The following is a 24,628-nucleotide window of genomic DNA, read 5'->3' on the forward strand; positions in this document are numbered from 1 at the left end:
TTCCGCGTCATCAGATGTCGCCGGGGGACCCACCATTTGCTGCAACAAATGAATACGTCGTTCCATCCATAGTTTGAGTTCTGGTTTGACCTTGGCGTCCACCATCCGTTGGAGTCGTTGCAACTCGGTCGTTTTCCGTTCCACCTCCCAGGCATGAATCTTGTCCAAATAGGCGATTTCCTGATCACGGCAACCTTCGCGCGAGACGACGTCACACCGAAAGGCCGGCACGACGTCGGCTCCCAGAATTTCCAAGATTTCTATACGAAAGATGAGGACGGCGTTGGGGGGAATGCGCGGTGGACTGCCGCGTTCACCGTACGCGAGTTCGGAAGGAATGTAGAGTTCCCACTGGTCGCCTTGCACCATACGCTGCATGGCTTCGGTCCATCCGGCAATGACTTGATTGGGTGCGAACGTGGTGGGTTCGTCGCGATCGTAGGAACTGTCAAAGGTGCTTCCATCCAGCAAGGTTCCGGCGTAGTGACAGGAACAGGGTGTGGAGGCACCGGGATGGTAGGCGCCCGTCCCGTTGACCAGTGGCTTGTACTGCAAACCAGAAGGCAACTCGATGACTCCGGGTTGGGCGCGGTTGGAAGCCAGATACGCGAGGCCTTCGGCGTCGCTCGCGGCCGCGTACGGAGATAACGAGGCAACGACAACGACGACGAACGAGAAGAATAAGCGGGACATGAACATATTCCAAAAACAAGTCCGAACGAGATTAGCAACGACGGGACGTGGGGGATTATTCGAGCGAAGAGAGTGTACTGCGCAGAGAGCTTGGATTGCTCGAAGTAGAAAAGTAAAAAATTGTCAGGGAATGGATGAGGTATGGTACCGGTAGGATACAGTTCCAGTTATGTTAATATGTTGGATTAGCTCTACCATACTCTCTAGAGAGGCACCAAAAAGCGAAAGGTACTGGTGGGAGACGGACCACAACCGTGGCTCGCGATAGTACAGTCACAGTCAGTACATGTGCGTCCGTTCACACCGCTCGAACAAGACCCTCCACGAATGTTGAATTGTAGGGGTTAACAAATGACTTTTGAGTACCGTTCGCAGTCACAGTCAATCCCAACCATTCCTCCTTCCATTCCGATTTTACTCGTGACTAACAGTAAAGTCGGTATCGCATGGTACCAAAGGTAATTTCGCTAACAGTGCGAAAGAACTTTGCATTCCCTCGGCGTGTGTCAAGCAAGGATCATTCACAAGTCACAGTATACGCGGCACCCGAACCGAACGAAGACGCTGCGTTGCCAAAGGAAAGGGAAACCACGGATCCTGTAGACGTCTTTCGTGGCTCGGCGTTCACGGGACACCGAGGGTGAAAATTGGAGATCTCCCCCCAAAGGACGACAATCCTTAGATTCCTACGGTAGAACACACGCACTGACTGTAAATCGTGGAGTTGACTGTGAGTGCGCGACACAACCACCAAACCTTGCTCGTCCCAAAAGTCATGCCGTATTGTCCACACTGGTTAGTGAATGACGGGTCAGCGGTGGCGGGACGAATGGGGCTGGATAGGATGGTGATCGGGACGGATATTCCCTCAGAGGAAGCTTCCCACGAGTCGGATCCCACGACGACCCCAACAACTACGACACCAACCCCCCAGTACTGCCATTACCGGCGACTATGCCTGGGTCAATCTCGGGTCGTCCGTTCCGTTCTTTTCGCAACTATTCGACAATCCCGATCCTTCCGACAATCCCTTTGATCGCCTTGTTGGTTCCTACGAATCGGAAGACACCGATCTCTTTTGAAAGCTCGCTTCCCTCTTTTGATCGACACCATCTCTGAGTATGTATTCGAACGACAACAGCAACGGCAATAACGACAAGGCACACGACGAGAGTCAGAAATTCGTCACCCACATTGTGAACACCTTGGGTTCTCCCGCACAAGAACAAACTCGCCAACAAATTTTCAAACTTTTCCAGCAAAGCATCATCTCCATGAAGGAAGAAATGCAGAAAACCTTTGGAGACATACAGAACGAAATTTGGGAGCGTTTCAATCTACTGCAACTCACCTATTTTCTGCAGCACGAAGAAAATCCGGCAAGAATCCCGTTTGGAAACGACGCCAGCATCGATTTATGACCCCACTGCCCGTCAGCGAGGCCGTACAATTGGGCGATGCACTCTTTCTCTCTCATCTCGCTTACGTGGACGACTATCATCTCATTCAGGAACATCTGCGGAGTGTGGACAACGACGCCTTTGCCCTACGCAACTGTACCACCTCCAGTCAACCCAACCAACCGGCCCACTTTTTGGTCGTCCGTAAGATCGCCAGTCCCGCCCCGACAAACACAAAATGCTTCCTGACACCTGAGCGGAAATTGCTCATTCATCAGTACTTGCCCTTCTTCTTTCGTCCCGAACCGCTCGAAGTCGTCCTCACGATCCGTGGTACCAAAGAAGTAGGTGACTTCTTGTCCGACGCCATGCTAGCCGCCACCGAACATCAGGATGGCATGGCACACGCCGGTATACTCAAATCGACCCGATGGATGCTGAAAACATACACGGACGATTTGCAACAAATTGTTGAAAGATTCTCAACGGGATAGATTAATTTGTGGTTGGTCGGACATTCTCTAGCAAGCGGAAAAGCGGCCTTATTAATGGTCATTGAGTTGTTCGAAACGCAAGACAGATGGGTTCAGCCCCACGCATTGGGCTTTGGTACGCCCTCCCTGGTATCGGCGGATCTCTCCCGCAAGTACAAACCTATTGTTACGACCGTCATCAACGATGCCGATGCCTGCCGTGCCCCGCATGTCGGTGGCTTCCATTGCCAACGCTTGGCTACGAGTTGTCCGTTTTAACTGGACCGATGCCTTCTTGCAAGACTTTGATCAAAGCGTTGATTTTTTGAGCGGCTACTTGCTTAAATTAAAGATGCATACCGATTGGATCGATGAGAGCTCGCGTAATATTCGACAGATACTAATTACTTTGTTTGACCAAAAGGTTGCACCGGGCTTGAAGAACTTGCCCAAAGCGACGGAAAAAGAATCCGAACTCATTCCTCACGGAAACTGCGTCCACTTGCACCGTGACGGAACTTCCTGGCAAGGAGCCTACACCAGCTGTAACTTCTTTCAAGAGTTGGAAGTGGTTCGGCACTTGGTCGATGATCATTCGATTCCGACCGTATTACAGTGGCCTTGTAAATTATGTTCGCAAGCAGAAACAGAATGTTTCGTGGAAATTCGACCATGACCTGCTAATACACCCGGTGGGCTAGCTTTACCTTTCTCTGAAAGGGTCCATGTGTAGACTATTCCTTGTCTCTACGCTTTCATTTCGGAATATGCACGACATCAGGCTCCAATGTTGAGATCACATATCAGATAGTGCGCACTGTGAGTTTACTTGATCAATATCCCTGTTGTCAATTCATTCTAAGAGCGACGCATATGTTGGAATGATAGGAGAACTCCTTGTCACTGGTGTGCCATTAACTGTATGTCTAGCATTCAAAACTACCGCTCTAGTCCTCTCTAGACCCGCATTTACAAGACGTTGCTAAAAGGATGTCGAGATTCGTTCTAGTTTCAACAAAAGCAATTAGATACTCGCTAGAGAGTGTGCGTATTTAATTGCGTAAATTAGCCAGCCGGGCTTCCAGATCATTCGATTCGGGCTTTGTAGGCTCCTTCACATCGGGCGTCTTTTTTGCAATCGGACCTGCTTCCGAGAACGCTTCTCCCAATTCGAGATTATTTTCATCCGCCACTCGCCCAATAAGTTCGTCGACTTGTTCCGCAGGTGTCGATGTCGCTGTAGTAGCATTCATAGCACCCTCCATGTACTGCGTCTTGACATCAAGATCTTCAAACTGCTGCTCAAATTTATCCATCGTGGAGCTGAGTTTCTCAATATCCATACTCGCCATGGACCTGCCCATCCCTTTCACCACGCCTTTCATGCTATCCGAAACAGCATTCATACGGACTGCTGTTTCGATTCGTGAACAGCAAGCGTCCAAGCGCGATGCCATCCGCAAATGATTTAGAGATTGGTTCTTTTCGCGAATGGCATCTTGTCCGTAAATCCGAGCTCCTTCCGAATTTCCTTGTTGAATCGCCTGTTCGAAGAGTCGACTACGCGTGAGTTCCTGCGATTTATAAAGATTACAGATTGAATTGAACTTCTGGTAGATTTCCAGTGTCATACCTTTTTAAGCTTTTCCAAAGCTGCCTTTTCGTTCTTCTCACATTTTTTGGACGACCGATGCATTTGCTTGCTCGTAATCCGCAAGTTTACAAGCTCTTCCTCTAAGCTTATCTTGTTCCCCATGACGCTGGTGATAATCAGAAATAATTGGATTGGGCGGAGGGAGGGAGACCAAGAAAGAATGCGAGATAGTCTCTGAACTGAAAAGTGGTCCCAGTCGTTCGATAACCTCTGAAGACTTCTACTGCGCCATTGTGCCCTTTTCTTCCGACTGCCCTCGTCCTTTTTGCCTCGGTTGAGTCTTGCAGTCCAATAACACCTTCATCGTTGATGTATTTATTTAATGGATGAGCTTAGATTACATATAATATATGTTAGACAGCTGAGAAAAGCAAATAGCGACCACACCGCGACTCGATATCCCACAGCACCCCCAGTCACACGGAAATTGAACTCACAGTCAGTCAATTTTACATTTCAAAAGAAAGTAACTATGTATAATACATAGAAAAGTTTAAATGGTCTGATTCACTGTCAGATACTCTCCATTAGCACAACCTATTCCAAAGACATCCTATCTAGAGACACACTCAATACCGCAAAAACCTCGCGAGTAAGACATCATCTTTACGGTTTAGTGTTATGATAGTTCGAACAGCAGTTTGATTTACCCATCATGGTTTTGTAACTTGCCAAACTGTAAGTCGTTTTGCGACTTTCTGGATCACTTGTAGATAGTATGCTGTCCGTAATGCTTGGCTGACAGTAAAATGGTAGCTTTACTTTCTAGTATTTTGCCCTTCCCTTTACCTCATGCAGTTTTAGTTGTTAGAATGGACCATTGGATGAAATAAACAGCCTGAGAAAGAAGTCAATTTGAAATGTCCAATCCAGTGCGTTTATCGCATTCGAGCCCGTATTTCGATTAGAAATGGCTTCCACAGGGGCATCATTGCTGGACAATTGGCGAGGCCTAGCTAGACACGCTGTATGACGAACTACTCCAAGCACTGTGTTGCAGATAACTTACGTAACTGTTACCGAAAAATGTGGCACTTAAAGTTGAAAAATTAAACCCTACAAGCATCCGGGGGCGGACCAAAAACTCCTACGGTTTATGTGCTCCTTCATGAAAGTGCTCCAGGAGTATGCTTGACAAATGAGTACAATTTTAGCAGTATCCGGGAGATATGAGGCAAAATTATTGAGAGCTCAACATGGCCTTCAATAGAAAGGATTGCTCGTAACGGAAGAGAAAGTGAATACTGTAGTCATTTTTTGCACGGAAAAAGTCATCCTATTGACTGTGAGTTAGCTATAGAGTACTGCTACCATATTCGGTGGGAGGCATTGAGCGCATCAGATTGCACACTTTGGCTGGAGAAAATATTGCACTAATGCTTAAGGCGCACATATTCTGCATCGGACCGGACGACTGTGCAAAACATCTGGTGGATAGCTGTCCATCAAAACTCGACCTTATTGCAGTTAGCGCGAACATTTCGAGAACACTTCCTAACGGGCGAAGAATCTCTGAAGTACAAATTACCCTCTGACATCATCGTAAATGACGCGTTTGTGCGAAATTTTAAGTATACAATTTTTAATCGATGTTTTAAGGAAACGGGTTCTCGACCCAGAAAGGCGAAGAAAAGCGGAAAGGTGAAGTTTGCATTATCGCAATATTCCGCCGGCCAAAGCCACCTCCGACAATGAGTGAAGACGAAGGGACAGAGCTCCCCAGCAATCTCCATTTCACATCGTTCCACGAATAGACTGTCCATCAGTGTAATTTGGATACACAATGAGGACCGATGCTTTGAACGGGCCCACGGAGTCTTGAAGCTGAAAAGGTGGATTGCAATTCAGGAAGAAAGAGTAAGCAAACAATCCTTGCGTCATCGAGACTTTGCACCTCTCTACTTTCCATTGTTCAAGTTTGTGAAACCTTACCTCACTTTTCATGGGTAAGTTAATGTTGCGCATTTTCGTTGTTGGAGAAAACGATACGGAAGTGGCTTCTATCACTTCTGCTACAGCGTCGTATTAAACAGCGATTTTTACTTGCCTTTCAATGCTGTTGTCCCGGCCCTTTGTATTAGGTGAAGGCGATCCGGGAATCCGCGCTTGAAGTTGGGATGCATGTATACATCCACGATACCACCTTCGCATATTCGGTGAAAGCTGTACATTTGCAGTTGTCGCATAAACGAACTTATCTTGGTGTGTCGAAAGTACTTAGGTGCAATATCTCTCACAAACACTCTTGGCTTATGTATCCGGAACGATAATCCGCCAGGCATCCAGGACACAATGTCTTCGTTGCCGAGGTCCACTGCTTCTTCTAACAAACGGTACAGCTTTTGCGGAAACGCTTCAGGACCCTCCCGAGCGCTCCTTCGCTCTATCACGCACAAATCTGATGAGCTTGAACCTGAAGTGGTTCGACAGGACTCTTCGGTTGGTCTTTCACGCAAGGAAATGGGTGCGGGCTTTGCCGCAACGGAAATGACCGTTGCAAATATCCTGGAAAGAGAGTGATTACCCGCTCTGGCTTTGTCTGCTACTGTCACCCTTTCGTCAATACCTATGGAAGCTCTTGGTCTATGAGATATACGAGTTCTTCCGCTGGCATCCACAGCACTTTCGAGTTTGTCCCTCATCCCGACCAGGAAGTTTGCCGCAACTAGTTCTCTGGTCTCATTTCCAAGGTCTGGTTTCGGAGTGACTGGTGATTGCTTACGATGTTGCTGCTGATTATTTATCCCGACAAGGAATTGCAAAAGAAGCCGAGCCTGAAGTTGTTGAGAAGTTTCTAGACCCCTTGATGCAACTTGCACCGGAGGAGCCCCCCCATCAAGGACCGGCATTCCTTGCTGTATGGCCAAGATTTTGTTGACGAAAACATTTGGATCCGGCGCCTCGTTTTCCTCCGACACGAATGGTCGTCGGGAAACTACTTCTGAAGTCGTCTCGTTGCTATTGCTAGTCGTGCTCTGTCCGTAGGGAGGAGGATTCAGTCTGAACGTTGGATTGGCCAACGTACATAGCAAAATTCGAAGCGCATTTTCGAGACTTCCCGCCGCCGCTGCAAGATGGACCCTCTTAAGCTCTTCCATGTATGGCTGAATTGGGTGTTCAATTGGCATGTCTTGAGCTTGAGAATAATTTGCGGGTAGAGCGGGAGTTGGAAGGTTTCGAGTCTGGTTACTCGAACTTTTTCTCTGAGAAGCCAAAGCGAATGCAGCAAGGCGTTCACTAAGTAGCCGTCTGAGCTCTTGTTCGTTGCTGTGAGCGGAATCTTCGTCGCTCATGGCCGTCTTTAAAGCTTATATATCACTTTGTCTCTCTAGTGTGGTGAACGAAAGAGGAAACGCAGCAACGATTCTTGTGCTTTCGTCAGAGATTGTGATGACCCAGCTCATTTCGCCAGATGGATAGAACCAGATGCCGAATCACAGTCGTCATTTTGGTTTTTTCTGTGCAATGGCGCGCTTTAATTAACGATTCGATTTATTGCTTTCTGAAATTCACCGAAGGAGATCATCCCCGAAACTCACCGAAGGAGATCATCCCTAAACCTCACCGAAGGAGATCATCCCTGAAACTCTAACTAAGGAAACCGGAATACCGCAAATTTGGTTCCGCATTGTAGTTTTCAATTATGAAATACCGCTTCAACAGAAACACTTGAAAGATTTAGGAAAGTTACATATTCCTTGGTGATTAAACAAACGTCATACGCAAATTGCAACTTTCGTCACTCGTTGCACCAGCGGATCTGGAAAAAATGTGTCGGTATTGTCTGACAGTCAATGACGAAACTTGTGAACAATCATCTAATAGAGCGCAGCTTCATCTGCATTTTTAGATTAACAGTAACTGTAAATGAGTTTCGACAAAAATATCGGTAGCTGGAGATTTCTTTACAGACCGCTCTCGAAATGAGTGCTAGCAAGTAGTTGAGAGATGTGGAAGCGGTCCATTATTAGGTCCCAATTTAACTTGGCTAAACCAGGGAAAACGTTCTTTTTCATCTGCCCCATCTGATCAACTTGGCTTACATGTTAGTAAAGTACCCGCTTTGGTAAAGCGAGTGCTGTGATATAAAGACTGATCACGTCACTGCAACCCACCCTTTAAAGAGGCTCTAAAGACTTCTACGATTTCTCTACGACATAAGTATGAAATATATATACGAAAAGATATCAGTGCGACGTTTCTGAGAAATCCAAAGCGATACAGATGACATCATTTCAAGTATGCTGGTTAGTTGTGGTGTCTCTCGTTTAAGGAACTGACAACAAAGGACTGTTCAACTGCGTGGTACTGGAATTAGTCGTATAGTTCGCGTCCTGCGTATCGTGCTTTTCATAGGGTCTTTTATGCGATCTTCAACGGAAAGCTAAAGAGCTGTGGCCATGGCGAAGGCCAAAAGACATAGTCGTTCGTTGCGTGATTTTTGGCAAACGGCCTTCGATTTATTAGCTTTTCCACTTTTTGGCATCCAAGCCATATTGGACATGATAGATGACAGGGAGGAATTTGTACTTCAGTTCTAAATCTTACGAGATCGGCAATGTCAGCCGAACGAGGAACGACAGACGCTTGTCGGCTTCGGTGTTTCACTGCATGAGCAAACAATTCCAAGAGCTGTCACAGCTTAAACTTAACCTTCACTTTCTACTGGTAAGTTTCATTCCTGCAATCTAGCCAGAGATTACGTATCTTTCATAGCCGTTTCAACGATCTTTGACTTGGACAGCAAGAACTCCAGGCGCGTGTTTCGCGTAACCGGCGATATTAGCACCATGCTTTTTGCACCACACTGCCTATCCCGAAATAACATTTTATTTCTTGATGTTGATCAATAGGTATTTCTTTGCGGTTTGTTGGATCTTCAAGAATTTGATTGTTGGAAGCAAATGATGATACTGTAACAGCACGTGTGGACGTGGGCATTACTTCACAAACGATTTGGGCTTTTCGGCTTCAGAAGCCACGGAGGCGCAATCACTTGCATAATCTCCGGAAATTCAAAAAGGATAGACGGATTGGATTTCAAAGACGACCTGGTCAATATTGATTGGGGTCTTGAATTACAAACGATTCACTCTTCAACTGGAAGTCCATTCAAAACATCAGCCACGAAGATCGGAGCAATTCACCATCCTTCGTCTCGCCTCCTTTGTGCACTCCCATCCTCAAAAAAACTCGAGAATGTTTAGTGTGTCGGAAATCGAAGAGACATCAATGGAGAAAATGAGTTTCTTCATCAACGCAGACTGCGTCCGGTGAAAGATTTCATGTCCAGTTTGGGGCATAGTATTGGAAGTTGGTGTACTCTTTAGAGGAGCAGTATCAGCTTTGAGTAACAGCATCTTTTCATGAAGCTAGCCCAAAAATGGGAGAGTACGGCTTTGTCCGGATGTCTTCATGACGAGTTTTTCTCGTAAAGGAGCGTTATTATGACGGTCGGTTGCAGAAGTTTGTGATTTTGATTCGTTGCTGGGGGTTCCAAGTATCATGACAAGGAAAGGAGGTACACTCTGTTGTTCACTGACAAGAGCTACCATTGTTGCGGCCAAACCACTGGGATCGAACACGAGCAGGGTGTAGCATGGGTGGATCAGAGTTTGGAAGTCGTTTTACTGGGTTCAGTATTTTCGATCCGAACCCGTATCAAATCGTCACCTATAACCTGTTGAATGCTTTGGCCTCTGCAGCTCCAAACTTTGGCTCGCCTCTTCATCAATGCTACTGAAGGATGCTGCGGCAGTGAGAATGGGTATTGCACTGTTTTGTTCGTGAGGAGAGGACTTTTTACCGGGAGCCAAGAAAGTGATGTAGGCGGCTTCGTTTCCGGTTCGCGTAAACGAAAAACGCAACGTACGCAGTTTTGTTCTGAAAATGGCAGAAAGCAGTTTGCGCAAGCTTGCAGCGACAGACCGATTACTTACTTCCATTCGAATGGATCAGATAAACAATTTTGTCTGAATGACAAAAGACTTTTTGTTTCTGTTCTGCGCTTTCTGAAACATCCTTCTTTGTGACAATCTCCAGCAGCTCCACCTGTTGATCCAACTCCTGGTAAGGACAGCGTCTTACCAGAAGTTCAATCGCCTACTGCTAAACTCCAAGTCGCTTCCGTCCCACACACAACGAATCACAGCCCCACAGTCCCTACGAATATCCAAGAGTACATTGTAGACTCATAATCTTCGTAGTTCATCGTTTTCCTTAACTGTGATCTCCATCGTCGTTTTGTGTTCTTCAATAGAACTACGAAGCAACCCCTCCGTCTTTCAGCTCCCACCCCTGCCCTACCGCCCATCCGCCTTCTCTTCAGTCCTGATGTCGACCTCCGCCCAGTTCAAAATGAGCGACTTCCCTCACAAAGTCCTCGATCCAATCGCCACCACCACCGTTCCGCCGACCTACGCCACTCTCAAAGTGGCCCAACGTCAACTCAGTACCAACGCCGCCGCCATCCCTACGCTCAATGGTGGTGGCGCCCACGGCCACATGGCCCTCACGCTTACCGCCCGCGCCTACGCCGACATCAGCGACGTCCCATTCGACATTCCCGTCGCCCCTCCGGCCAACCCTCCCGTCGGCACCACGCAACCGCAAATCACCGAGTTCAACCGCATCCACCAACGCAATGCCGACGTCTACAACCTGTACGTCGCTGTCAATAATGCCCTCCGCCAGCAACTTCTCGACGCCCTCCCGAAGATTTACGTACGCGCCCTTGCACATCCCATTTTCGAATTCAGCACCGTTACCTGCCTCGACCTCCTTTCGCACCTCTGGACCAAATATGGTACCATTAAGCCTGCCGACCTCCAGAAAAATTTCCAATCCATGTACACCCCATGGAACACTGCCGAACCCATCGAGACTGTTTTCTTACAGCTTGACGAAGCTATCGCGTTTTCCATCGACGGCAACGACCCCATCTCCGAGGCCGCCGCCGTTCGTGCCGGCTACGACGTCCTAGCTCACTCCGGCCTCTTCCCTCAGGACTGCAAAGACTGGCGCAAATTACCCCTTGTTTCTCACACCCTTGCCAACTTCCATCAGCATTTCACTCTCGCCGACGAAGACCGGCGCCTCACCGCCACCACTGGATCCCTTGGCTACGCCAATCTTCTCGCGGCCACTCCCTCTCTGGCTCCAGCCACGGTTTCCGACACCCTTAGCCTTCCTTTCTCCGCGCTCTCTGTGTCCCAGACTTCCGTCTCCTCTCCAGAAATGACGTATTGCTGGACTCACGGAACCAGCAAGAACCGGCGCCACACAAGCGCCACGTGCAAAAACAAGGCCCCTGGCCATCGCGACGACGCGACGGCCACCAACACTCTTGGCGGATCAACCAAGATTTGGACTGCCCCCAGGCCTCCTGAATAGGAAGGAGGGACGGCTACGCCGACGATTAAAACTAGTAATACCGATTCTTTACATCATATTACTAGTCTTAATTCGTCTGTAGTCCCCTCCCCGCCTAGTACACACACCTCCGCCATTGCCGACACTGGCTGCACCGGCCACTACATTACGGTCGACTGCCCTCACACCCACAAGCACCCAGCAAACCCCAGCCTCGCCGTCCGTGTCCCAAATGGCGCCGTCCTCCGCTCCAGCCACATTGCCACCCTGGCCCTGCCTGGTTTCTCCCCTGCCGCCTGCCAAGCCCACATTTTTCCTGGGCTCGCTTCCCATCCGCTCCTCTCCATTGGGCAACTGTGCGATGACGGCTGCACGGCCACCTTCTCTGCCACTCGCCTCGACATTCATCGCGACGCTACCCTGCTGCTCTCTGGGGCCCGCTCCCCCCACACTGGCCTTTGGCACCTTGATCTTGCCCCAGCTCCCTCTCCCGCGACGGCCCATGCCCTTGTTCCACACACACCCCTTGCCGACCGCATTGCTTTTATCCATGCCTCACTCTTCTCCCCGGCACTTTCCACGTGGTGCCAGGCACTTGACTTGGGCCATCTCGCCACCTTTCCGGACCTTTCATCCCGGCAAATCCGCAAGCATCCACCCAGCTCCTCTGCCATGATCAAGGGTCACCTCGACCAACAACGAGCTAACCTTCGCTCCACCAAGCTTCCCCCGGTCAGTCCTCCTACCACAACGACACCTCCCGTCGACCACGAGCCTGACAGGGATCCTCCCGATGCCCCACCGGTCACACGCACGCACCACGTCTTCGCTGCGCACCAGCGTGTTACCGGCCAAATCTACACAGACCAACCGGGACGTTTCCTCACTCCGTCCAGTGCAGGCCACAACGACATGCTTGTGCTTTATGATTACGACAGCAACGCCATCCACGTCGAACTCATGAAGAACAAGTCCGGCCCGGAGATACTGGCCGCCTACAAACGCGCTCATACCCTTTTCACCCAGCGTGGCCTCCGTCCCCAACTCCAGCGTCTGGACAATGAAGCCTCTGCAGCCCTCCAGTCCTTTATGACCTCAGAACACGTTGACTTTCAGCTGGCACCCCCCCATCTACACCGTCGTAATGCAGCCGAGCGGGCCATCCGCACCTTCAAGAACCACTTTATTGCTGGCCTCTGCACCACTAACCCGGATTTTCCATTACACCTTTGGGACCGCCTCCTCCCACAAGCCCTTATCACCCTCAATCTTCTTCGTCGCTCCCGCATCAATCCCAAGCTGTCCGCACACGCCCAGCTTCATGGTGCTTTCGATTACAACCGCACCCCGCTTGCTCCTCCCGGTACTCGCGTCCTCGTCCATGTCAAGCCGTCCGTCCGCGAAACTTGGGCCCCCCATGCTGTCGAAGGTTGGTACCTCGGCCCCGCCCTGCACCATTACCGCTGCCACCGAGTCTGGGTCACGGAAACACGTGCCGAACGCGTTGCTGACACCCTTTCCTGGTTCCCGACCCGCATTCCCATGCCCACCGCTTCGTCCACCGACCGCGCCCTGGCCGCCGCCCGCGACCTGATCCATGCCCTCCAGAATCCCTCCCCTGCGTCTCCATTCGCCCCCCTCGACGCCACCCAGCATCAGGCACTCACCCAACTTGCCAATCTCTTTGCCACCGTGGCCGCCCCGGCCGCCGCCGTCCCTACATCCGCTCCCACGCCTCCGGTCCGTCCTCCTGCCCCAGCACCTCCCCCTTCTCAGGTCCGCTTTGCCGTTCCTCTCGTCACGGCCGAACATGCCCCTGCACTTCCGAGGGTGCCCATTCCGGCCGCCGCACCTCCGAGGGTGCCCACCATAGCCACCTATCACTCTCGCACCGGCAACCCAGGCCGTCGCCGCCGCAAAGCACGCACACAACCGGCAACCCCAACCCTAGTACCAGCGCATCCACACAACACCCGCACCCGGCCCTTTCTTGTCCCGGCCTCTGCCAACGCTGTTGTCGACCCCGCCACCGGCGCCTCATTGGAATATCGGCACCTGCGCTCCGGCCCCGACGCTCCCGATTGGATTCGCGCCGCCGCCAACGAAATTGGACGGCTCACTCAAGGTAACCCGCCCCACAGTTCCACCGGCAGCCAAACCATGCACTTTATCGCGCATAATGCCATTCCTCCCGGCCGCAAGGCAACCTACTTACGCATTGTTGCCAGCATTCGCCCTCAGAAATCGGAACCCAAGCGAATCCGGTTTACCGTCGGTGGCAACTTAGTTCAGTACCCCGGAAAGGTTAGCACTCCCACCGCGGACATCACCACCGCCAAGATCCTGTTCAACAGTGTCCTCTCCACACCCGCGGCAAAGTTCATGTGCATAGACATCAAGGATTTCTATCTAGGCACACCCATGGCTCGCTACGAATACATGCGCATCCCGGTCCCCGATATTCCCCCGACCATCTTGGCTCATTACCAGTTGACCCCACTCATACACAACAATTCCGTTACCGTCGAAATTCGCAAAGGTATGTACGGCCTTCCCCAAGCCGGCATTCTCGCTCATGATCGCCTGGTTGAACACCTTGCTCGGCACGGCTACGTCAAGACCAAGCACACTGCCGGCCTTTTTCGCCACGTCACGCGCCCTATCCAATTTACCCTAGTTGTCGACGACTTTGGCGTTAAGTACACTGGCAACGAACACGCGCAACACCTTATCGACACCCTACAAGCGCTCTACACCATCACCATTGACTGGGACGGCACTCGTTATCTCGGTCTCACACTCGCTTGGGATTATGACAATCGAACCCTCGACATGTCCATGCCCGAATACATCGACCAAGCCCTAACCCGCTTCCAACGATCGCCCCCTCTCAAGCCTCAACATGCGCCACACCCTTGGACCCCACCGACCTATGGCGTTGCCACCCAACTCACTCCAGTTCCTGATACCACTGAACCTCTCAATGCGTCCGACAAGACCCACCTGCAAGAAATCATCGGAACCCTACTTTACTACGCTAGGGCTGTCGACTCGACCATTCTCGTGGCTCTCGGCACTCTGGCATCGGCACAGTCAACTGCAACCCAAGCGACCCTTCACGCTGCCGAACATTTACTTGACTACTGTGCCACTCACCCACACGCTACGGTACGGTTTCGGGCTAGCGACATGTGTTTACACATTCATAGTGACGCGTCCTACCTTTCCGAGTCGAAAGCCCGTTCTCGTGCTGCAGGTCATTTTTTCCTCAGCAGTCGACCCAACGATCCCAATGCTGCTCCCGCTCCGACTGATCCAGACCCTCCCAATAATGGCGCCATTCATACGCATAGCTCCATCATGTCCGTTGTTCTTTCGTCGGCCACCGAAGCCGAACTCGGTGCCCTCTTTTACAACGCCAAGGACGCCACCGCTTTCCGGGTCACTCTCGACGAGCTTGGCCACATTCAGCCGCCTACACCTATCCAGACCGACAACGCCTGTGCCTCCGGTATTGCAAACCAAACCATCAAACAACGCCGTTCTAAAGCCATTGACATGCGTTTCTACTGGGTGAAAGACCGCGTCGAACAAAAACAGTTTATTATTTACTGGCGACCCGGCCTTACGAATTTGGCCGACTATTTCTCCAAGCATCATTCTCCCGCACATCATCGCAAAATGCGCTCGCACTACCTTCTCGAACAGTCATCAACCAATGACATAGCAACTTCTCATTTGCAGCGAGGGTGTGTTGATCCAACTCCTGGTAAGGACAGCGTCTTACCAGAAGTTCAATCGCCTACTGCTAAACTCCAAGTCGCTTCCGTCCCACACACAACGAATCACAGCCCCACAGTCCCTACGAATATCCAAGAGTACATTGTAGACTCATAATCTTCGTAGTTCATCGTTTTCCTTAACTGTGATCTCCATCGTCGTTTTGTGTTCTTCAATACCACCGGCTGTTAGGCTATCTGAACGCATACTCTACCTACATGCCCCCCCCCCCTTCTGCCACACTCTAGAACTATACATCGTCATCGCTCCTAACAAGCCTACAGGACGACTTTTTCCAAACGAGACTAGTTTTGTGCGGTATGAATCTTATTGAAAAGAAAGCTATCGTAAAAGGACACGCAGGTGTCGTTTTCGCAATTTGCGGACCGATCCTAAGTGTTTTCCGAGGAAGCAAACCAATGTCTACTTGTTATGCATAAAGATATGCTCGTATTCCATTGAATGGACTTGAAATAAGGGACGTGTCATATCTTTCATTTTTGGACTGAGTTGAATGTGAGTATCAATTGTACACCGGCGCACGGTTGCCGCAGGTTGTGCATCTACCACCGAACAAAAAGAAGTGAGTGCCCGTGTATCCCATACACCAAGGCACGTTTTCCCCGATGAAGTACTACTTTTTGGACACGCTGGCTCTACGAATCTTATACAGCAGCTCCGGATGCCCCTTCTGAAAGTCGATGTGGACATAACAGTCCACACTGGCACCCTCCACCGTGCGCGAGAACTGATACAACTGCAGCTGCCGGGTAAAGGAACTGAGCTTGGAATGCCGGAAGTAATTAGGTGCAACTTCTTTGATGAATTGGTGTGGTTGATGTATACAAAACGATTTCCCCGATGGCATGAATGATATAATGTTGTCGAAACCTAAGCGTTCGGCTTCGTTCAAAAGGCGAAAGAGCTTTTGTGGAAAGGGTTCGGGCCCGTCCGCGTCTCGATGGGATTGTGGACGAGGGAAGGATGTTGGGGATGGTTTCCGTCCGGTAGAAGCTTGTGCCGGCAAGGTCGCAAAGGATGCCATCGTGAGCGACGGCGACCTGGCGACCCCGTTGGCCCACCCCGAGCTAGAGATTGGCGAGGTAGGCAGGGCGGGTAGTGGAATACGCGGTGAATTTTCGGACAGACTTTGTTTCGCTTGAGCTTGGCTATTCAAGGCAACGTACTGCAACGCGGCAGCAGTGCTTTGTAGAGACGTCTGCAGATACTGCTGTTGTTGTTGTTGTTGTTGTTGTTGGAGCGCTTGTTGCTGGTTAAGTGCGAGCAGCTGCAACAGATCCTGCGATGCGTGACTCAGCGAGGCATACTCCGGATAATAGCCGGATTGTCTAGAAGGATTGGACAAGGCTTGGAGCCGTGCGAGAATGTTGGGTACGGGATCCTGTGGGAAAGCGTTCGCGTGCGCACTGGTACCCGTCATGGACTGGTCGCCGGAGAGCGAGTTAGGGGGCGGTAGAAGGAGTGGTTGGGCCCGGTGCGCCGGTTGTCTTGCTTGCTGATCTGGTCCTGCCTCGCTAGTGGATCCCACGAGAAGACGCAACAGCGCTTCCTCAACGGATCGGGTCGTGCTGAGGGGCGCCAGCGCCTCGGACGGAGATGCAGAGCTTGCAATACCGGACGACGACTGTAGTGCTATCTGCAGCAACCGATGGAGGATGTCTTCCACATTGGGTTGTGGAGGATCCCCCATGGGTACGCTAGGAAGGATAGATGTCTACCTGCCTACCTACCTGCCTTGCTACGTGAACCAAAACTATGGGAAGCCATGCGAGAGGAAATGGAGACGATTTTGTGTGTTGGGAGTATTCACGCCGGTAGGCGCACGACTTTTTCCTGCGTTCGTCGCCGGCTCTCGCGAGCGCCAATCCTGCAGTGATATATCACCCCCAGATATCACTTTGGAGGGCCACGCGGGTACATTCGGCATGCTGTCTCGAACATCGACATAACGTATTTCGGAGATGGTTTCGTGTTTAGCCGAAGATCCGTGCATCCCTTTAAATAAATCCGGGTACCTATAATTGCAAATGGAGTTCCATGTCGCAGTTCCGTGATGCTTTCGATTTACGACCATGGTCGCCTTCGACGAAGCGGGCTACCGGCAAGAGTACGATCCAATTGACTCTACTCTGACGAACCAGACTTCGCTCAAACACACGTCAACTTCCTTAAGGTGCGAACCCATGTTTCGTTCCGACGGCCTTTTTTCCTTCGCTCCCATTCCTTCGGAAGGGAACGGAACGCGAAGGTATCGGAGTCAGCGGGTTCGCCTAAACCCTACGGTCGGTACGCTCCCCGTGCCGAACCACTCGGTCTCCCGTTCTTCAGAAGACCCAAGTCCGATTGCGGGGCGGTAAGAGCAGTCGGGTCGTTCGTTCGTTCACTTGTTGTTGTTGTTGACACCAATCCAATCGTAGATACGTAACAAGTGACCGAAACGATTGTAACGTGAGATTCTGGAGAGCGCTGTCCCTCTTTTGCGAATCTCTACCGTTAGGCCCGTTCGTAGGTACAACACATTGTAGTCGGAAATAATTCTTCCCCTCTTCGTCGTAGATCGGTACAATAACGAACGAATGAGAATGGACCGCAGGGTTCTCCTTCAAAGCGTAAACAAAGGTACTCGGTCAACTCAAGCCGCGCTTACGGTAACGTACGGTGCAGCCGCCGTTCCACACCGCCCTCGTTTCCCTAAACGAGCCACCACTCCTTCCTGTCCCCTTTTCTGTCCCCACCTTTCTTGTATTCGAGTCCAGTCCACTATCCCTTCGAAGCGAACAACAGAGGCGTTTCTGAATGACCCGCGTTGTTCTATTCCTCCATACCCCGATAGCAAGCAGCAAAACTCTTCTTACAAGCGCTTTCGTCCGGAAGAGAACCACACACTTGGGCGATTCGTGTCGGAGAATCCTTGTCGGTGCAAGCGCCGCAAAAACGGTTGCTCCCATTCGACCAGCGTTGGACAGTGTGACGCGGTCACAACCGGCTTGGATACTTCCTGCATTGGAACGCACCAAGTATGGATCCCAATTTTGTCGGATATCTACTGCTCGACATCTCGCTTCACTCTGTCCTTCCGGCAAAATGCTTTGGTTCAATCTCATTCCCACGTGCGTCACGACACCCAAGGCACAGCTTGTGGTAGCAGAGAGGTCGATTGGACGTCAACCGCCGTCCGGAAGTGTGCTTTGAAGCAACGAAAACGTCTCCAACAACAAGCAAAACGAATCTCGTTGTCATCTCGCGGTTGGATATGGTCAGCAGTGTGGTGATTTCCTTCTCCTTCTACTTGGTCAGCCCCTAGCATCATCGCAAGTATTTGTACATATAAACAAGCGAGAACCGTCGCGTCAGCCGGTAGACTGTACTGCTCAACAAGGTTCTTCTCGAGACTGCGATTATGCAGCGCTACGAAGGATGCTTGTGGGATGCAGAAAGTAGAAAGCTGCCATCAGCTTCTTTGGACTTCCAACTACTGCTCTGGCTCGCAAGCTGATTCATTGTAGGGTGTTCGGTACTACTTGAACTATGCCAACGTGTTATTCGAAACTGCAATGGGATCAACGATCGGATGCTCTTTCGATAGCCACATTGGCAAGGAACATGGGACAGGGCATGGTGATACATTGATTACTGGATTTGACATTTATCCCTGTGACAACGCGCCTTCCGCAAATGTTCGCAATATATCAATCAGCCCTCCGGTGAAGCTATCGAAGGAACCCCTAGCTAGAGATTCAGAGCGTGCGGTCTCTTTCCTCGACACCCGCTGTTCTGCAGCTCCTGAGGTACCACTGTAAAAGGTAAGAACTGTAAAAAATAATTGGAAAACTTCGCACTTTTTCCGAAATCCAGGGATGGGGTTGTTTGTCGTGTGCATATTTCAGAATTTACAAGAATACAAATTTAAATTTTGACTATTGGCCGAGATCACTTTGAGAGGGGTAAAACGGTAGGACTGTAGCGCTTTCGCCAAAGTCTGTGGGGATTAGGCGACTCATAGCTAATGTAAGTGTATTCTCATAGTTCACTCGAATCTGTACAGTCTGTTTCAGGTTACTCACTGCATACATTTGATTTGAATCCTCGAATGGATCGCTCTTACTTCCAGGGTCTTCACCCAGAAGTGGCTCTAATAACGATCTACATCAGCAATTTTCCTGAGAAAATGTATCAACGTCTCCAACATGCACTGAATCACGGCCAATCGTGAGAAAAACAACGAAAGGACTGCGTATTTGCACAGCTACTAATTAGATTCATTGCTTTTGCCGACTGCGGTCGAAATATATATACTCGTATGCTCAAAGGGACCAATGCAAAGCACAATGCTGCCTCTAGTCCTTATCGATCTACGTGGGTATAAACGTCTTAAAGAATAAAATCGAAATGAAAGTATTCACGACAACCATAAGGCTAAAAAGACTCTAGATATTCTGAATCAGAGAGCATTGGACAAAGTCTAACGTATTACAAAATCATCAAAACCGACGTGGCCGGTACATAAACACGATATAGACACTACTCAAGCCATAATGGGCGTCATCAGGGAGACTCATTCACTATCTCGGGAGCAGGAATCTTCCGTTTGAGCAGCAATTGGGTCTGCTTGGTCATCGACCGACTCACACACAACCGCGGGTGTGATCACCTTTCCTTTGGACAATCGCTTGGTGCGTTGAACCTTTTGTAGAAGGTTAGGCTTTCCCTTGGAAAAATTGGCGTTGAAATAGCAGTCCACCGAAGTTCCTTCCACAATCCTGCGAAATTGGTAGAGTTGCAGTTGCCGTGTAAAAGAGCTGAGCCTGGAATGCTGGAAAAAGTGCGGCACAATCATTTTCATAAACTGGTCGGGCTTGTGAATACTAAACGTTTTACCAGACGGCATAAAGGAGATGATGTCCGCCATTCCAGCTTCCTCTGTTTCCATCAGCAGACGATATAGCTTTTGGGGGAAGCTTTCCTGTAGCTCATCTATGCTGCTAACATTATCTTGACCCAAAGTAGTCTTCCGAGTCAAGGCACTCTTCTTGAGTTCTGGGACGTGTGATTGTTTCTGCTCGTGACCGACGGCAACAACGGCCGGAGCTGCTGTGAGCTGACGGTACATACCAGGGGGTAAAGCCGCAGCAGCAGCCAAAGCCACGCGGCTCCCAGGTGGCAAAGGCCGGGCAAACGATGCGGGGCGTCCCGGAAGTAAATCAGGCGACACATTTTTGACAAATGTTGCGGGACGCCCCGGAAGTGTATCCATCGCGGACGGGGGAACAATCGTCGGCATATACATCATCGAGCGCGACGGAAGAGAAGACGAAGTCGATGTTTGGGAAACACAACGATTCGACCCGGATGGAAGCGGACTCCCATCGGAGCAATTCTCCAGTCTTCGTGGAAAAGCATTTTGCTTCAGAAGGATTTGCTGCCTGGACTGCGAGTGGAAATCGTGAGAAGCATTCCGCTTTCCCTTCATTTTGAATCTTTGTATTCCATTTGCTGCACGAGATGTTTGGGAATTTCCTGCCGAGCGTCGAGCCAACAAAATACGTCTTGCAGGGGATATACCGCTGGCACGAAACGATTCTCCTTCCGCAAAAAGACGGGGGTTCCCGGTATTCGTAACCTCCGCCCGAGGTAGTCCCGGTGTGGAGATGCCACGCGATTGTTGCAGGTCCTGCTCGTCCATGATTTCACGGGTGAGCTGGCGATACAGCTCCTGATCGGTCAAGGCTTGTTCATTCGCCATGGTGCCGTTTTTTGCTAAGATAAAAGCACAATGAAAACGAGTGCTTTATGGACCGTCCGTTTCAGCGGGAGTTTCTGGGATCGAACTTGTATTCGTCTTGTCCGTAACTGGATGGGAACTCGCTCTGCTCTTGCGACATGTCAGGGAAATCAAAGGTACTGGCTAGTTTTATCCAGTCCAACCATGAGAACTAACTAGGTGAGTCCACGGGACTGTTTCTTGTATAGGATTTTGAAGCGGTCCATATCGTGCTTGGAAAGCAGGATTGTACTCTAGACTGGACATCTTGTTGACAGGGATCCAGCGAAACAGCGAGTTGGGCGCGCGACGCGTCGGCCCGGCGCAGGCGTCGATTTAAAACGCTGACATCCGTAGCGGTAAACACAATTTCTCTAAAAATCGGAAAAGCCAATTCAAAACCAAGAAAATCAGAAGTAGAAACGTCCTAGAGAATCAGTTCCTAAATCCAAAAGAAGACCAACAAATCTTCTTGCATACGAGAAAAACCTTTCTCACCTTCCCATGTCAGACTGTACACGATTCAGGTTCAAATTTCAAAAGGTGTTGCGGACTACGTATTGTGTGTGAATGATTTGAGATGCACGTGTGCTTGCGTGTCCGGGTTATCAAACATGGTGGAGGTTGTGGGATTCCAAGTTGCAAAGGAAGTCTTATCTAAAAAAATTCATGAGATTCTCTGGTGCCAAAGTTTACGTGCAGTTACTACCTGTCCTCTCCATTGCATACATCCTCTTTTGGGTATGGGATACACTGACCATATTTGTTAAGGATATGTCTGTGCTCGTCCATTCAAATAAGTTTCAATTACTCACGGCAAAATCACTTTTGAACTGGGTCTATGCTAGACAGCATTGGAAAATACACAAGCAAGGTAGACCTCGATTGCGATTTATACTAGCAATTTTAGGATTCGCAACCACAATTCCCTAAATGGATTTAGTATAGCGCGCCTCATAGCTCCGGACTCGTTGGTCAATGCGCGGAGAGTATTGAAGGTCCGAATGGCTGAGATTCTTTGTAGTTCCAAGTCCATCCGATGGAATGTGACTGTGAGTAGATGTCAACAGGTAGTGGATTTTCTAGTGCTGAAGGTTTTTGTTGTCACGTGAATCAATTTCCATAATTTTCATTATGTTATATTAATTGGAGAGAAAAAGACCAAGTGGCGGGGGAATGACGCACCAATTCGTTTATTGGTTCTTTCAGATCTGGCATTGAAATTCAATGTCGTGGACTTCGAAATGGAATACACATAGAAACAGTTTTTCTCGGCTAAATACCTCGAGACCATGGGGGTAGTCAATTTTTAAAAGATTTTGGTTTCCTGGAAATGGCGACCTATCTTTTGCACGGGAGCCCACGCTGCCGCACCACATGGCCGTGGTCGACACTTTCACGGTCCTTCTGGCAAAAAGGAAAGGACTGTTCATAAATCGAGACATCGCGGCTAAAAGGAGGGCCTCGTGAAACTGTGCCACACCTTTGTCTGTTGCTACAACATCAATTTAATGTTGGCAATTTTCCGACGCATGTGTAGGACGGGTTCGCTTTGAGCAACGCTGTTCTTCCTGCATCCAACGATCATTTCCCTCTCGATGGAATCAGACTTCGAGAGACACCTTTGTCACCGCTCTCTAGCTCTGGTGGAGGGTTTGCTTTTATTAGTCCGCGTTTTCATCGCCCGCTTCACTCTTGGGAGGCCTTTTCAACTTTACCTGAACTCGTCGTAAATTGGACAATAATTCTGGCTTTCCTTTCTGGAAATCTCGATGCGCATAGCAGTCAATGTACGCTCCTTCGGCTGCGCGTACGAAGTCGTACATTTGCAACTGCCGCATAAAGGACGTGTATTTCGAATGCCGAAAATGCAATGGGGCAATTTCCTTCATAAAAGTGTCAGGATCATGGATCCTTAGTGACTTTCCAGAAGGCATCCAGGAAATGATTGTTTCCTGTCCGTGACGCTCTGCGTCTTCGAGAATGCGATACAACTTTTTCGGAAATGGTTCGTAGCCTTCCATCCGTAGTTGCACTGGTATCTGCCGGTGTATGGGCGAGCTCAGCAAAGCGTGACGACTTTCAGGAGATCCAGAAATACTCGCGTCTCCTTGATGAATGTTTTGAGGAAAGGTAGCAAGTTCTGGGCAGCGTGTGGTTATGTTTTCGACCGGAATTCTATTGTTTTGCGGTGCAGTGGAATTCGAAGGTCCACTGCCAACGTTGCCAGGGATTGCCTGTGTTCCGATATTGGCTGGCTGAAAGTGCTGTGCTTGGAATGACACCGGAACAATATTCTGCCGAAGTTCCTTCATAAAGTCTGCGGTTGTAATGGCTTGTGAGTTCGTCGGCCTTACTGGGTTTGGAACTATTTCACTTGAGCCGGACACCAGCCCATTCTGCACTGTCCGAAGATGATTTAGGAGCTGGATATTTTGCTGATGAACCGACGCTAGCTGGGCGTGGTGAGAAGCTACTTGTAGCTGCCTTAGCAACTCCAGGGACTGGTTGGTGTTCTCTGCAATCAAACTGCTGTTTGCGCTGAGTGCCGCGACGAGTTGGATCATTGCCACCAGCTGATTCACATCAAGAGTAGAAGATGGAGTAGAGAGGGCCACACCCGTATTTGGCTGAGACAGTCCACTTGGCTGGGGTGGTCCGCCTTGGGCTGCAGAGGTCTGCATTCCCTGTGCTAGTCTTTGTACAAGTGTACTAACAGCGTCTTGGTCTCGAAGCGGCAAACTGCCTGTGGTTACGCCAACTCCCTGACTACTCGGCGTCGCCAAACCTTCCATACGAAAGATTTGCCCAGACTGACTCCCGCTGTCACCCCGTTGACTCGAAACTTCCGCTGCTATCTGTAGCAATCCTTCGCTTAGCGCACGGGCGACGTCGTTCATATCACGCTCGTTGTCCGCGCCGGATCCCCGGTTGTTGTTCATTTTTCGCTCTGTCAATACACTCTAGCGAGGGAATATTGCTGTACCTCGAGTGCTGACGAAAGCAGATGCCTTCAAGTATTGATTGATCGTCGTCTACGTTTCTGGCAATGTGAGACTACGCAAGCTGGTTGTAACCTCGGCCAAGTGATACGACTTCCTGAAAAACAGGAAATGACACACTTTGCGTTCGCCCAAGTCGAAGTTCTCAGACCATATGATTCGTCCAATCAACAACAGATGATTGCACAGATGCCTTATTTGTTTTCTATTCGGACAGGCTTACCGAAGAAATTATGTTATGTAGAAAAAGAATTGCAATCTGTTTCGGATTTCTGCTTTCCCATCACTACCTTTGTGCGCGGTATGCGAAGCCTGTATCTCTTGTGACCACAGGTGAATTTCTGGGAAGGCAACTTGCGTCGACCGTTCCAACGCATGGCATGCTACACCAATTTTTACAGATATCTCTATTTTGTAGCGTAACATAAATAATATGTATCTCTGGAGAGCTAGAGTATGGCCAACGAGTCTCA

At 49.8% G+C, this 24,628-nt stretch overlaps 8 protein-coding genes across 8 annotated transcripts; 2 read left to right on the forward strand and 6 right to left on the reverse strand.

Moving 5' to 3' along the window:
• Nucleotides 1-243: 243 nt before the first annotated feature.
• On the reverse strand, nt 244-630 carry PHATRDRAFT_12088 (predicted protein; the record flags this gene model as incomplete). The annotated part of the gene is made up of 1 exon (XM_002179733.1): nt 244-630. A coding segment is annotated over one exon (387 nt), but the record flags the coding sequence as incomplete, so codon positions are not given.
• A 1,480-nt stretch (nt 631-2,110) lies between these two features.
• Nucleotides 2,111-2,587, forward strand: PHATRDRAFT_35081 (predicted protein; the record flags this gene model as incomplete). Its single annotated transcript, XM_002179527.1, has 1 exon — nt 2,111-2,587. One exon carries the CDS (start codon nt 2,111-2,113, stop codon nt 2,585-2,587), a length of 477 nt encoding a protein of 158 aa, XP_002179563.1.
• Nucleotides 2,588-3,729: 1,142 nt separating this feature from the next.
• PHATRDRAFT_11901 (predicted protein) lies at nt 3,730-4,322 on the reverse strand (the record flags this gene model as incomplete). The annotated part of the gene is made up of 2 exons (XM_002179734.1): nt 3,730-4,110; nt 4,200-4,322. Coding segments are annotated over 2 exons (504 nt in total), but the record flags the coding sequence as incomplete, so codon positions are not given.
• A 1,822-nt stretch (nt 4,323-6,144) lies between these two features.
• On the reverse strand, nt 6,145-7,551 carry PHATRDRAFT_45389 (predicted protein). The gene has a single exon (XM_002179735.1). It carries the CDS (start codon nt 7,511-7,513, stop codon nt 6,260-6,262), a length of 1,254 nt encoding a protein of 417 aa, XP_002179771.1. The 5' UTR covers nt 7,514-7,551; the 3' UTR covers nt 6,145-6,259.
• A 2,879-nt stretch (nt 7,552-10,430) lies between these two features.
• Nucleotides 10,431-14,232, forward strand: PHATRDRAFT_45390 (predicted protein). Its single transcript, XM_002179528.1, has 3 exons — nt 10,431-11,512; nt 11,678-13,451; nt 13,495-14,232. Exons 1-3 carry the CDS (start codon nt 10,554-10,556, stop codon nt 13,540-13,542), a joined length of 2,781 nt encoding a protein of 926 aa, XP_002179564.1. The 5' UTR covers nt 10,431-10,553; the 3' UTR covers nt 13,543-14,232.
• A 1,541-nt stretch (nt 14,233-15,773) lies between these two features.
• PHATRDRAFT_45391 (predicted protein) lies at nt 15,774-17,917 on the reverse strand. Its single transcript, XM_002179736.1, has 2 exons — nt 17,806-17,917; nt 15,774-17,745 (listed from the first exon to the last, which is right to left on the reverse strand). The coding sequence occupies exon 2, from the start codon at nt 17,080-17,082 to the stop codon at nt 16,006-16,008; it is 1,077 nt and encodes a 358-aa protein (XP_002179772.1). The 5' UTR covers nt 17,083-17,745; nt 17,806-17,917; the 3' UTR covers nt 15,774-16,005.
• A 1,875-nt stretch (nt 17,918-19,792) lies between these two features.
• Nucleotides 19,793-21,231, reverse strand: PHATRDRAFT_45392 (predicted protein). The gene has a single exon (XM_002179737.1). The coding sequence runs from the start codon at nt 21,133-21,135 to the stop codon at nt 19,948-19,950; it is 1,188 nt and encodes a 395-aa protein (XP_002179773.1). The 5' UTR covers nt 21,136-21,231; the 3' UTR covers nt 19,793-19,947.
• A 1,032-nt stretch (nt 21,232-22,263) lies between these two features.
• Nucleotides 22,264-24,215, reverse strand: PHATRDRAFT_45393 (predicted protein). Its single transcript, XM_002179738.1, has one exon. The coding sequence runs from the start codon at nt 24,093-24,095 to the stop codon at nt 22,818-22,820; it is 1,278 nt and encodes a 425-aa protein (XP_002179774.1). The 5' UTR covers nt 24,096-24,215; the 3' UTR covers nt 22,264-22,817.
• Between the last annotated feature and the right edge of the window lie 413 nt (nt 24,216-24,628).

Source organism: Phaeodactylum tricornutum, chromosome 7 (assembly GCF_000150955.2).
Source record: "Phaeodactylum tricornutum CCAP 1055/1 chromosome 7, whole genome shotgun sequence".
Lineage (NCBI taxonomy): Eukaryota > Bacillariophyta > Bacillariophyceae > Surirellales > Neidiaceae > Phaeodactylum > Phaeodactylum tricornutum.

What these genes read in the sequence shown, in the direction of transcription:
- PHATRDRAFT_45389 (XM_002179735.1), bottom strand. Translation starts at nt 7,513, where the DNA reads ATGAGCGACGAAGATTCCGCTCACAGCAACGAACAAGAGCTCAGACGG.
- PHATRDRAFT_45393 (XM_002179738.1), bottom strand. Translation starts at nt 24,095, where the DNA reads ATGAACAACAACCGGGGATCCGGCGCGGACAACGAGCGTGATATGAAC.
- PHATRDRAFT_45391 (XM_002179736.1), bottom strand. Translation starts at nt 17,082, where the DNA reads ATGGGGGATCCTCCACAACCCAATGTGGAAGACATCCTCCATCGGTTG.
- PHATRDRAFT_45392 (XM_002179737.1), bottom strand. Translation starts at nt 21,135, where the DNA reads ATGGCGAATGAACAAGCCTTGACCGATCAGGAGCTGTATCGCCAGCTC.
- PHATRDRAFT_45390 (XM_002179528.1), top strand. Translation starts at nt 10,554, where the DNA reads ATGTCGACCTCCGCCCAGTTCAAAATGAGCGACTTCCCTCACAAAGTC. An exon ending in CGGCGCCACACAAGCGCCAC is followed by an intron (nt 11,513 to 11,677) that starts GTGCAAAAACAA and finishes TCATATTACTAG; the next exon opens with TCTTAATTCGTCTGTAGTCC. An exon ending in CGGCCGCCGCACCTCCGAGG is followed by an intron (nt 13,452 to 13,494) that starts GTGCCCACCATA and finishes CCGGCAACCCAG; the next exon opens with GCCGTCGCCGCCGCAAAGCA.